Source organism: Pollicipes pollicipes, unplaced genomic scaffold, assembly GCF_011947565.3.
Source record: "Pollicipes pollicipes isolate AB1234 unplaced genomic scaffold, Ppol_2.1 Scaffold_1412;HRSCAF=1652_pilon_pilon_pilon, whole genome shotgun sequence".
NCBI lineage: Eukaryota > Metazoa > Arthropoda > Thecostraca > Pollicipedomorpha > Pollicipedidae > Pollicipes > Pollicipes pollicipes.
This window is the reverse complement of record NW_023595936.1, coordinates 30,775-44,670: the sequence shown is the minus strand read 5'-3', so window position 1 is coordinate 44,670 and position 13,896 is coordinate 30,775. Positions and strand designations below refer to the sequence as shown.

The following is a 13,896-nucleotide window of genomic DNA, read 5'->3' as shown; positions in this document are numbered from 1 at the left end:
GACGCACGAGGAGAGCGCCACGGCCGTGTTCTTGAGCACGGCCAGAGCCGACTCGTCCACCGTGCTCGGCGACGGCGGCGACGTCTGACCGACCACACGGTACCGTCAACCACAACAGGCTCTGTCAGCAGCACAGCCAGGCCGGCGGCGCAGCAGCACAGCGGCAGCGCCACGCCAGCAACGGGAACGCACCCACGGCATGGTCAGGTTAGTCGCGGCCGCGCTGCCCATGACCCGACCGTGGACGACAATCGCGACAGACAGGACCCGACAGTCGCTCCCATCCCTGCTGTCGATCTCTCGCGACTTCACTGAGCTCGCCGGCCATTCCACCATCAGCGCCCGCTGGTCGAGTGACCGGGCCGGCCGCCGGAGCAGCGGGTGGCCGCGGCCGGCGGCGGCGCCGAGCCGGGCCGGGAGCGGGCCAGCTCTCACCAGCGGCGCCCCACCCACTGCTGGGCCAGCACGTGCAGCAGGTCGTGCGCGGTAGACTGCAGGTGGCGCACCGGGTCCATCACCACCGTCTTGTTGTTGGCCACGCTGGCCGACAGCAGCGGGATCATGGTGGGGAAGGGCAGCGGGCTGAGCAGCTGCTGCCGGCTCGACTCCTGCTGCAACTCCTGCGGCGGCGGCGGCGGCGGCGGCCGGCTCACACAGACGCCAGCGGACACACCCACACACGCACGCGCGGAGACGGACCGGCAGATGGAGGGGAGGGGGGGGGGGCATCGGCGCCGTGGGCAGGTCACGAAATCATGAGGCGGGAGGGGGCAGGGACACCGGCGCCGTGGGAAAGTCACGAAATCACGAGGCGGGGGGGGCGGGAACACCGGCGCCGTGGGAAAGTCACGAAATCACGAGGCGGGAGGGGGCGGGACACCGGCCCCGTGGGCAGGTCACGACAGCATGTCATACCACAGTGGGCGTCAGCGGAGCTGCATGTAGACTGGCCCCATACTGACATGATGATCACCCTGTCTACGAACACATCCCACAAGACCTTCGCCAGTGGAACCCTTTTATCATCCGAACCGAAGCCGTCTCGGTCGGCAGACAGACAATGCCCGTCCTGCCGCCAAGCCGGCCTCCGACAACGAGGCGCGGTCCACCGACCTGCAGCAGCAGGATCAGCTCCATGCGGACAGAGGCGAGCGCGCCGCCGCCGGCACCCTGCAGGCTGCAGTAGCTCAGCAGGGTGCGCAGGAGCGCCTGGTTCGCTGCAGATGAGCACGGCAAGCACCCGGTCAGCGGCCGGCGGAGGGGCAGGCGAGCGGACGCCGGGCACACAGCGGCGCCCAGCACGGGCGCACCTGAACGGACTTTCAAGAGCACTCACGTACAGAGCACGGGATACTCAGCTGAAGGTCAGTGCAGTCACGGGAATGGACGGGACTGCACAACGTCAACGCAAGCAGATAAGGTGGTGGCAAGTACTGTGACGCGACCAGCTTGTTCACGCATGAGCTTCCGGTACGCCAGTATCTTGAGACTTTGCTCCAAGTCTGGCGCAGTCCTGACACCATGCCGTGAGCCAGTCAGCGACACTGCGTGGAATGTGGCCCGCCCGCCGCACCTTTGAGCCATGTCTTTCTCCTCGTGGCGCGCTGCAGCTTCGTCTCGAAGTCCATTTTGTCGGTAAGCAGCACGTCATGCAGCGTGGGCCGCCGGTCGCCGGGGAAGCAGGGCGGCGGAGACGGCTGCTCTTCGTCGGCTGGCACGGGCAGCGCCGCACCTACAGAGGACAGCACCGGGTCAGACGAGCCCCGCCCCCGGCACCCCACCGGCGGCATCCACAGAGGACAGCAGGGTCAGACGAGCCCCGCCCCCGGCACCACACCGGCGGCATCCACAGAGGACAGCACCGGGTCAGACGAGCCCCGTCCCCGGCACCACACCGGCGGCGCCTATAGAGGAAGCACCGGGTCAGACGAGCCCCGTCCCCGGCACCACACCGGCGGCGCTATAGAGGACAGCACACGGGTCAGACGAGCCCCGTCCCCGGCATCCCACCGGCGGCATCCACAGAGGACAGCACCGGGTCAGACGAGCCCCGTCCCCGGCACCACACCGGCGGCGCCTATAGAGGACAGCACCGGGTCAGACGAGCCCCGTCCCCGGCACCACACCGGCGGCGTCCACAGAGGACAGCACCGGGTCAGACGAGCCCCGTCCCCGGCACCCCACCGGCGGCATCCACAGAGGACAGCACCGGGTCAGACGAGCCCCGTCCCCGGCACCACACCGGCGGCGTCCAGAGGACAGCACCGGGTCAGACGAGCCCCGTCCCCGGCACCACACCGGCGGCATCCACAGAGGACAGCACCGGGTCAGACGAGCCCCGCCCCCGGCACCCCACCGGCGGCATCCACAGAGGACAGCACCGGGTCAGACGAGCCCCGCCCCCGGCACCCCACCGGCGGCATCCACAGAGGACAGCACCGGGTCAGACGAGCCCCGTCCCCGGCACCACACCGGCGGCGCCTATAGAGGACAGCACCGGGTCAGACGAGCCCCGTCCCCGGCACCACACCGGCGGCGCCTATAGAGGACAGCACCGGGTCAGACGAGCCCCGTCCCCGGCACCACACCGGCGGCATCCACAGAGGACAGCACTGGGTCAGACGAGCCCCGTCCCCGGCATCCCACCGGCGGCATCCACAGAGGACAGCACCGGGTCAGACGAGCCCCGTCCCCGGCACCACACCGGCGGCGTCCACAGAGGACAGCACCGGGTCAGACGAGCCCCGTCCCCGGCACCACACCGGCGGCGTCTGGAGAAACGGCCCAGACCTGACGTTAGACACGCAGGACCGGACCGCTGTCCGTGGCGCCCTGCGCTGCTGCTGGAGGGACGGGCCGTCGGAAGCGGGACCATACCGGGCCGGGCGCTCTGCAGGCCCGGATTGGGCCAGCGTTCAGCGCACGCTTGGAATAGCATAAAATTCTCGAGGCGCGGGAGTACATTCCCTCAAATCGCATCCAGAACACAAATGCAAACTGCCTAAGCATGTATTTGCGAAAGAGACGGATCAAAATGTTCACAACCAATCACAGCACTGTCATGTGGTACGACATAACCCGAGCAGGCTGAGTCGGTGCTCAGTGGAGCAGCTTGCTAAGCTCCAGTCCCAGCTTCTCGACGATCGCCTCCTCCAGCGCCTGCTTGGCCCGCTGCACCTTGGCCTTGTTATCGCGCCACCACTCGTTGGACACCTTGCTGGCGTACTTGCTGGCCGGGTCGCCGATCAGCCGGTTGACGATGCCGCTCGCTCCGTGCGGTCGCACCTTGACGCGGATGCTGGGCAGGTCCACCACCACGTTGGTGTTCTCCGGCACGGCGGTGACCCTGCCGTCCGGACTGATCTCCAGCCGCAGCGTCGCGCTCAGCCGGGCCGTCGGGTTGTTGACGTGCACGTCCACATCGGCACTGACGGACGCACGCAGCTTCTTGCGCCAGATCTTCTTGGTGACCTTCACCCTGCCGTCCAGGTCGCCGCGCAGGTTCGGCCAGCTGATGGTGGCCTCGAGCGCCAGCTTAGTGCCGTGCGGCTCCGGGAAGCTGACCTGCAGATGCGGGATGGTGTAGCTGGAGAGGCCGCGGATGAAGATGTTGTTGAGCCACCACTCGTAGCGGCCATTCCTGTCGTAGCGGTTGGGCAGATGCAGCGGGTCGCTCTTCTGGCGCACCTTGTCGCTCAGGCCGAGCAGTGTCGTCCTGATGCAATTGCTGAGAGCAGCGTCGTCTCCCAGGTCGCAGTTCAGCTCCTGGGCGGAGATGGTGGCCACGAGGGCCAACAGCAGCAGCGCGCTCTTGCCACACCGACTCGCCATTGCGCTACAATTACTCCCAAGTCCCGCACCGCAACGCTGTCGGTCGGCGAATGCTGCCTCCCGGCCGCCGACGCCGGCTTAAGTCCGTCCGAAAATCGGGCCGCCATGTGTAAACAACCAGCGGCGTGTGCTGCGCCCGGTCCAGTTTCTGGGAACGGCCGTCGACGCCGGCAGCGCTGCCACGTGCGGCGGGGTGTTCCAGAGGCGCAGCCGTCCGGTGGGGAGTTCCGAACTGCCAGACACCACCGCGTGTGTGGAAAATCCAAACGCCACAACAGCAGGCGCCGATGAGCCAGCCCCTTTCATGCGTTGAAACACGTGTTCGAGCCAGGCCACCATCGAGCAGCTTTTGCTCACATGGTGCGAAGCAGGCGGGAGTGGAGATAGGTCGACTGTGGGTGGCTCGAACGGCGCGCATGCCCCTGAACGTGACATTAATGGCGCTGCTGGACGACTGAAGGTGACGTCACTCGGTCTGCGCTAAAACGTTCCCACGAGAGACACGTCTCCAGTGGCCCCCTTCCACCCGCTTTGCGACTTTCGATGTAATCAAGATGATATTTATCCCTTATTTCGGACCATACGCAGCAAGCGTTGGCAGTATTGTATGCATACGGATAAGTACGCCAAGTGCGGTTAAGTTGTTGTGCTTACGACAATACCATGTTACATGTCTGCTACCTTGAAAAAATGGCGGGGGGGGGAGGGGGGGGGGTAGGAATTGGCAGCAGCCGATCACAGCCCGCTAGGTACTTTTCCAAACGGCATTGTCGTGGGCCCCTTTATTCCCATTTTGGGGAACATGTATAAATTGTTGTTTCGTTGCTCCACCCACAAATGCACCAAATGGAAACTAAACTTGCGTTTAGCAAACCAATTGGGCGGACGTAAAGGAATGCCGCAAGTCACACACAAAAGTTTCACAAGTTGCACAAAGAAATTCCAAAAGTTGCACGAAGCTTTACACCGCTAACGTTTACACATAAGGCACGTAACTGAAGCTGGCAGTGACCCCGGCAAAGATACGCCGCGACACATACGCTTCAGTAACTCATTTAAGCCCCAGCCGCATACGACGAGCAGCAGCTGAACTGACCTTACAAACTTCTCAAATTCCCTCCCTTTTGCACGGTTTTGTACGGTTTGAACGGTCACACGGTTCGACTTTTACGGTGAGACCTAGCGACTGACACGGCTGCGTTTTGCATCAAACGTTGGGTGAGCCCGGCAGCCTTTGGAACTCAGCCAGAGCTGTGAGATATAGAACCAATAGGCCGGATTACTATTGTCAGCAAAATAATCCACGCTAACACTTTTGATTATTCTTTAAAACGCCTAGCATTGTCTAAAAATTATACTCGAACAAGTGGCGCAGCTAGTCCAATCTACTCCGCTCGTGTAACGCCTATAAAATACAAAGACAGCTGAGCATTGGACTAGCTAATGCCGATTCTGCGTATTCGGCCACCTCAAAGGCTCGCTGATCGCGCCCAGTGACAGTCTCACGACAGAACATACGCCCAGACAGAGGTGCCCACCAATCGGTCCGGTGGCTGACTCATGACCACAGGCCAGGCTCAAAACACCTACAGTCAGCTTTGATGACAAAACCATAATACAATAAGCCTATACGGAGCTCTCGCGCCGCTGTATTTTCCGCGTACGTCTCGTGCAAGTGAAGATGGAGGCGGAGGGGGGGGGGGGGGGCAATAATCTTCGACTGGACTCGCATTACAACTTGGCAACCTCAACATCTTAACAGTGATGTGTGGACTTAACAGTGATCAGTGGACACAATCAACTAAAAAACGGAGCTCGCCCGATTGATTAAGCTAAATGTGCTACGTACAAGTTTCAGCAGGTTACCACCATTTGTTGGTGTAACAGGTCTTGACAGCAGAACACAAACATTGTACTTAAACCACAAAACATCGTCATCCTGAGCATTTGTGCATCAAATGGAACAGCTGCGACACCTGTCGTGAACTAAGCAAGGTGTTGCAAGATTCCAGTCTCCCGGACAAAGGTGTCAGTGAGCGGGTAGTCAGTTCTAACAGACACACGCACAGCGACCTCAGAAATTCAGTCGTATCTTGAACCGTATCGGAAGCGAACAGCTGTCCTTGTGCGGAGCCATCTACATCAGCGGACGGGCGGACCGTCCGTCACATCGGAATCCTCTAGATGCGAATATTCATTGAGTTATGGTTGAAGTTCGCATGACATGCCAGCCCACGTCAACAGATCTCTATCGGGAAGAAAAGCGACCGGTGTTGTCTGCTGGCAAATTCTCACTCCATAAAGATGAAGCCTCCTCTTTCTCGAACAAAGTAAAAGTCGTCGTTTGTTTGCTTTCTCGGTTGGTTTTTTTTTAGAAACATTCACTGTCCTACCTACCACTTATGTTTCAACCCTGCTTGCCTCAGACCTCTGAATGCTTGAAGATACGAGACATTGAGATTTACAGACGGATTGGAGCAAGGCACCAGCGTCATGGATGAAGTCAGCGTTCGGACACCGTCCTATTCTGGTGCGTTAGTATGCACACACATTATTCCCGGTTAGCTCAGTTGGTACAGCACTGGACTCGCAGCCGCAACACCCCGGTCCAAGTCCCAGGAGTTCCAAACGAGAGCTTTCCAGCTTTGACGCAAACGTGACTAAAAGCCAAACACAATCCAGCTCTTCTCCGGCCTCAATAACACCTGACGACGACAGGAAAGTTAAATGACCGAGACGTTGTGTACACACCAACGCACCAGGCGAGAACGATAGTTCAAACAACTTTGCAATCCGTGAAGCTAATACTTCATCTCAATCCTTCCGCAAAACTATGACCGATAAGTGCGGACCCAAAGATATGCCGCGATATCTTTACCAACATACCAAAGCTGCATCCAGCTGGAGACAGCGGAAAAACATGAACATCAAGCTACAAGCACAAAATTCATGACACATTTCGCGTAGGAACAAATAACATTTGAGACCAGTTCTCGTAAACAAGCGGTGAGAAGCATAGCCCAAAGGCATAGCGCGTGTTGCCAACGCCCCCAAGCGTCGGCACAAAGACAGCGATCACTCCGCAAATTCAGAGAAACTTGTGAGAGAAGAGCTGGTGAGCAACTTGACATTTCTGGACAGCATCTCACACATGAGGAGTAAAATTCAATGACAGGAATGGACACTGACATGCAAATTAGGTGAAATTAGTGCGAATACAAGTATGCCACAACATGAGTACGTAGTCCGGCATGTGAGGGCGGGGGGAGCAGCAGCGGAACACACAGAAACTCCAGCTGAACCGTCGCAACGGGTGCATGCGAGCTTGCAAACAAGATTCCCAACTCCCGCAGGAAGCGCATCTGTTCACCGCGGGCACTTCCAGGCCGGTTTTTCCAAACAAGACCGAGCGCGCCGTATTGCCCTGCAGGCCAATGACGTCACTGTCCGGCTAGTGTGGCGCAGATGGTCGCCGTCACTGATGATTCATATGGGTCGCGTTTGGGGGCACTGTGGCAAAGTCAAAACGCCATGGAACAGCCGGCTCGAATAGTTCTGTTCTACATTCTATGTTACGCGGGTCCTTTGTTCCTGGTGCTAGGAGAGCCGCGCGCTATGGTGCCTCTGAGCTGGGACATACACGCTAGTGATACGTTAAAAAACGCATCGGCGCCCTGATCGATCTTCACCACCTGAGGCGTTCCCTTCCACCAGTGTTACTGGCCATTGTGCAGGGGCCAGTCATCTCGCGCGCGATAAAATGCACTTTAGTTTATGGTCAGGAGTTTAAGAAGACTACACTGCTGAAAGTACAGAGGTCGCCACCGGGAGACCACTTATCACCGAACACGACAGTCGCACGCAGAGAAACCACTAATCGCCCCACGCAAACTCGCCACCGAGGGACCACCCATCGCCGCCTGCAGAAGTCGCCACGGAGAAGACCATTTATCGCCGCCTACAGAAGTCGCCACGGAGACACCACCCATCGCCGCCTACAGAAGTCGCCACGAAGAGACCATTTATCGCCGCCTACAGAAGTCGCCACGGAGACACCACCCATCGCCGCCTACAGAAGTCGCCACGAAGAGACCATTTATCGCCGCCTGCAGAAGTCGCCACGAAGAGACCATTTATCGCCGCCTACAGAAGTCGCCACGGAGACACCACCCATCGCCGCCTACAGAAGTCGCCACGAAGAGACCATTTATCGCCGCCTACAGAAGTCGCCACGGAGACCACCCATCGCCGCCTACAGAAGTCGCCACGAGAGACCACCCATCGCCGCCTCTGCAGAAGTCGCCACGAAGAGACCACCCATCGCCGCCTACAGAAGTCGCCACGGAGAGACCACCCATCGCCGCCTACAGAAGTCGCCACGAAGAGACCATTTATCGCCGCCTACAGAAGTCGCCACGGAGAGACCCCCCATCGCCGCCTACAGAAGTCGCCACGAAGAGACCATTTATCGCCGCCTACAGAAGTCGCCACGGAGAGACCACCCATCGCCGCCTACAGAAGTCGCCACGAAGAGACCACCTACCGCCGCCTACAGAAGTCGCCACGAAGAGACCACCCATCGCCGCCTACAGAAGTCGCCACGGAGAGACCCATCGCCGCCTACAGAAGTCGCCACGAAGAGACCATTTATCGCCGCCTACAGAAGTCGCCACGGAGAGACCACCCATCGCCGCCTACAGAAGTCGCCACTGAGACCACCTATCGCCACCTACAGAAGTCGCCACGGAGAGACCACCCATCGCCGCCTACAGAAGTCGCCACGGAGAGACCACCTATCGCCGCCTGCAGAAGTCGCCATTGAGAGACCACCTATCGTCGCATACAAAAGTCGCCAGCTCAGGTGGGCATGCTTAAAATACGCTGTCCCGGAAGGCGTGACAGAATCACGCCCGTACCACGCACCTCCGACACACTGAACATTCACTTCTGACCAATTCGAACAGACTCTGCTGGCGGCCGTTACCAATCTAGTAACGAGACTTGTGTCATCCGATCAGCCAAGGCATGCGACAAACTCCGAAAAGTTCCAGCAGAAAGGTTCTACAGGCGAATGAATACCGTCAACGCAAAGATACCACAGGTACGATTGGGGCCAGGATGGACTAGGAGCCACCACTAGAAACCAGGCACATGTCTGAGCTAAGTAAACTGGCTCTTTGGAAGTAGCGAGCTATTATTGCTTACCACACTCATCTTACATTAGTGGTGCTATGAGCAGCTGGTAGTGAGCGGTACTTATGTTACTGTGCTTAGTTGAGCCACTTGGCGCAAGAAGTTCCTACTGAAATACACATGTTCCATGTACTCCACATGAAACCGTGGGATTATGAAAATATACCATAAGTGTTAATCTTTTGTTATCAGACTCCCTAATGAAGCAAGCCACAACACCATTTCAGCGCGGAAACATTTAAGCTCTTAAACCTATAGGGGCTCAAAGGACAGCGCGTTCGCGTAATCTGAGGCCTTTCTGTCACTGGTTCGTTACCCCCCCCCCCCCCTTGGACCGAGTCACGTCGGAAAATTACTACGGGCTGCACGCTCCAGACCCCTGGCGCCCACATCCCCGACGAATGACGCTCCGGCCGGCCGGAGTTTCCACCGTCTCTGCCGGGCGTCCCGGCTAGCCAGCCTCGGGAGACTCCCATACCATCTGTTTACAGTACAAGGGGCGCGGCACCAGTTATAAGCGGCCGGTCCAGACGGGCCAACCATTCAACTGCCGCTGACTGAACAGCAAAGACCTGACAAGATGGCGAGTCGGTGTGGCAAGAGCGCGCTGCTGTTGTTGGCCCTCGTGGCCACCATCTCCGCCCAGGAGCTGAACTGCGACCTGGGAGACGACGCTGCTCTCAGCAATTGCATCAGGACGACACTGCTCGGCCTGAGCGACAAGGTGCGCCAGAAGAGCGACCCGCTGCATCTGCCCAACCGCTACGACAGGAATGGCCGCTACGAGTGGTGGCTCAACAACATCTTCATCCGCGGCCTCTCCAGCTACACCATCCCGCATCTGCAGGTCAGCTTCCCGGAGCCGCACGGCACTAAGCTGGCGCTCGAGGCCACCATCAGCTGGCCGAACCTGCGCGGCGACCTGGACGGCAGGGTGAAGGGTCACCAGAGAAGATCTGGCGCAAGAAAGCTGCGTGCGTCCGTCAAGTGCCGATGTGGACGTGCACGTCAACAACCCGACGGCCCGGCTTGAGCGCGACGCTGCGGCCTGGAGATCAGTCCGGACGGCAGGTTCACCGCCCGTGCCGAGGAGAACACCAACGTGGTGGTGGACCTGCCCAGCATCCGCGTCAAGGTGCGACCCGCACGGAGCGAGCGGCATCGTCACCCGGCTGATCGGCGACCCGGCCAGCAAGTACGCCAGCAAGGTGTCCAACGAGTGGTGGCGCGATAACAAGGCCAGGGCATGCAGCAGTTCGGGCCAAGCAGGCGCTGGAGGAGGCGATCGTCGAGAAGCTGGACTGAGCGTCTCAGCAAGCTGCTCCACTGAGCGCCTCCTGACGGACAGTATTCATCGAGATACGTATGTGGTTCTGGTTGTGAGTTTATACCATATATTTGCTCTTTTACAATACAGTCTAATGCTGAGCCACTTCATTCCCTGATGGCGCTGATGATGCTGGCCACATCGAACCCACAACAGCCGGAATAACCACGCTAAGCGAGTCTCAAGGCCGCCGTACTGTGCAGGCCGGCTGGCTAGTCCAGGTCCGATCCGAACATAAACGCTCATCAACAACATATGTAGCGCCTGCAGTTACTTAGGAGGAAGGAAAGAGACCCAAAGAGATATCATGTTATCAATTGACAATCTCTTTACCAAAATACCAGAACTGCAGGCGGCGGACTCAAACCGCGATCAATGCTTGGCTTTGACATGCTGATCACACAAGGTGCCCCAAATAACATTGGTTTTCTATGATAGAACGGAACTGAACGTGATGGAAACGCATCATGTTGTGCAAGGTTCTCACTGGCCTACAGCTCCTGATTTGGGGATTTTGAAATCAGCTTATAATGAAAAAAGCTGACAGTCAACACAACCGGCAGTAATGATCAAATCAGACGTGAAATAATTTATGAGGCATATCCCGAAAATGCATGACGTTTCCGGAAGCGCCCACGGTCACGCGCCACGATGAGCACTGCTAGTAACGTTGATTAGTCCCATGGTATACCTCACCGGCCGCGTGTCGACTTTCCAATCGCACCCCGCGGCGTACGAAACGTCGGTTACGTGCAGCAGAAATACACCAAATTGCATTATTATCCACATGACGATAATGACGACTGGGGTTTTCGGGGGCGCCGACAACCAAGACCACTTTGGGCCCACAACAGTGACTACCGAGGTGTGTAAATGGCTAAACATCCTGTATTTGTTGACGATGAAAACAGCTGAATCGTGACAAGAGCCTGAGAATCATCACTAATCATGTCTGAATAAGCAAGACTTGGAGCATCCCGTCCGAAATACTGACTGTTTTTCGCTGAAATGTGAACACCACTACGTCATGTGACGTAACCGTACGTGGCGCATCGCTGTGAAGGCGGTGAGGCCGTTCTTCACCGCACAGATGTCATGCATCGCATGCGGGTGGCCGATTCGTATCCCGCAAAGGACACTACTCTTCTCATCGATTAATCGCATCGCGCGATGTTCGAACGGCCATAGGTCCTAATGTGCCCCAACAGCTTCTGATAGGCCATAACTCTTAAACACGTCTAGGCCTTGCAGCTGCTCGGCCCTAACAACCTGCACAGGCCACACGACCTGAACCAACAGCCTGCATTGCTGTCTTGCCTGTTGTGGTGCCGCAGACGAACGAAGGGTCACCTATTTTCTGTTCTATAAATGCCCATGATGATAGGGTTTAAAGTGCCTGACCAGCATGACAGGGAGCGGCTGCAAGGTGCGCGCGCCGTGCTCGTTTGCCGCGGCGACGAACCAGCTCGTATCCCGCGATGGTCCAAGTGCGCTTCCGCTGAGCATCCCAGGCCATTAGAACGGCACGCTTTCCTCGCACGGTCCGGCGTTGTCAGGCCGAACCAAAACACGCCCTGTATGTATGGGTGTGGTACGTGCGTAGGCAATGCGCTTATCTCAGCCAATAAGGTGCTCCAAGACATAGAAACAGAGCATCACGTGCGCAGTCATCAACAGCCTCCCATGAAATGATAAGGAACCTTATTGTCTATGACAACGAACTCTGACGTGTATTCAGAGGCATTTTTGGCAACGGAAGTGACGGAATGGCTTAGCCGTTTACACACGCAGAGCCCACCTGTCCCCGTTTTCGAGCCGTCTGTATATGCGGCTTGAGACCCCGTGCATGGGGCCAATCGCCGTAACGCGTGGCTTATGAAATGACAAGATCTGAATAAAGCTATTATGACGCCATAAATGCCAGCGCGACTTTGAAATACTGTCCCTGAAAGACTCTCCCTATTTTCGCGGGCGTATAGCTCAGAAACTAGAGCAGCTTAGGTGGACTTCGGTCTTGAAATGGGCAGGATTGTGAACAGCGTCGAAAGGTCTTCAAGGTGACAATTCCAGTTCAAAACCACATATAAACGTGGAACACTGACCTCAAGGTTGCCTGGGACGCCGCCCTGGCGACCTTGACTGCACTTCACGCAGGCGGCTGTCACTGTGACACCGCACGTAGTCCTAAGATACATACGCCAGAACTTTCATAAAATAACACTTTTGTGCTGTACCCAAAAATGTCCTTCACTTAATGTACAAATAAATTTCTTACCTGTTAAGCACAAATGCTTCGCAAAATATTTCGAACAAAAAAGGTGCCTGGGTTACTCAGTCGTCGTGGGAAATATCGGCCTATGGTCGGCCTGCCCCAGATCATTTGTTCCCCTTGGCGGTTGAAGTACGATTCACTTGCGGTTCAAAGCCCTTTCACAGTGCTTTGGAACGGTGCGCGACCAACTCGTGCAAGGTACGTTGTTTGCTCCCCACCCACGTCCTTCTTTACGTGAGGGCACCCATACGGTGCTTCCTCGGCTCCTGCCGGCGGACCCCGCCGCCAGTACGTACCATCGACGGTGCCGCCGTCGTAGTTGCAGATGTCGATGAGCGCCTCCACCTGGCGCTCCAGCCAGAGATAGAGCTGGTAGCGCAACTGGCCGCCGTCCACGCCCAGCCCGCTGGCCAGGTTCGAGAGCTCCTCCATCATCAGCTGCAGACAGGCGATGAACTTGAGCTGCTGCGCCATGATGTCCATCTGGCCGACGCTGGAGGGCTCGGCACCGCCCGGGCCGGACGTCTGCGGCGGAGGGGAGGCGGCGAGATCAGCGGCCTAGGCCGTGGCCGGCACCAGACGGGGCCAGGCGAAGCCCGGTAGTATCACCGAGAGCTGACTGGTCACTCCACTCCCGACCAAACCAACTGACTGGAGACCTGCAATAGAGCATGTGGCTTCTTTTGCCGGCTGCGACGCTGACGCAGCGTCTGTTAACGCATCGGCCCAGTGAGACACGACAGCTAGCCAACTGCGATCCGAGGGAGGCTGCATGTGGCATGCTTGTCTTGACAGGTGTTCTGTTCCGTAGGAAGCAAAAACTAGAAACATGCTGGAAATGACGTGGGACGTAGAGGGCGCTCAGCGCCTGTGCTCCCGACCACGCGGCGATTCCGCGTCGGCCGCCTCACCATCTGGGTCTCGGCGGCCGTGTCGGTGCTGGTGTCGCTGCCCCTGTCGTCGTCCCAGTTAAGCTCCAACGGCTCGGGCGCCAGCCGGGCGCTGACAGGCGTCGACCAGTCGAAGTCCTGGCCCAGCGACTGCGGCACGGGCGACGGCGCACGCGGCGACTCGAGCGGCGCCGGCCCGACGCCGGCCGCCAGCGGCAGCGACAGCTGCTCCATCGAGGCCGACTCTGCGGAGACGGCGCCGGTTCAGGCTGCCGACCGGACATCGACGGGACGCGGCGGCGGCAGCGGCGCCACACAGGCAACTCCGTACAACGGCACCACCGTGACAGTGGTGTAGTGGACATAATGGTGGACCAAGAGTC

General features: G+C 58.3%; 1 protein-coding gene across 1 annotated transcript in view; it reads right to left on the bottom strand.

The window, feature by feature from the left end:
• Positions 1-7: 7 nt before the first annotated feature.
• The window catches only part of LOC119095865 (dmX-like protein 2), a gene marked incomplete at both ends in the record, with an annotated part of 43,684 nt that continues 29,795 nt past the window's right edge, over positions 8-13,896 (bottom strand). Inside the window, 6 exons of the mRNA XM_037218759.1 lie at positions 8-84; positions 450-620; positions 1,114-1,217; positions 1,574-1,732; positions 12,920-13,148; positions 13,535-13,758. Coding sequence (XP_037074654.1) covers positions 8-84; positions 450-620; positions 1,114-1,217; positions 1,574-1,732; positions 12,920-13,148; positions 13,535-13,758 — 964 coding nt within the window. The remainder of the gene's footprint in view (positions 85-449; positions 621-1,113; positions 1,218-1,573; positions 1,733-12,919; positions 13,149-13,534; positions 13,759-13,896) is intronic.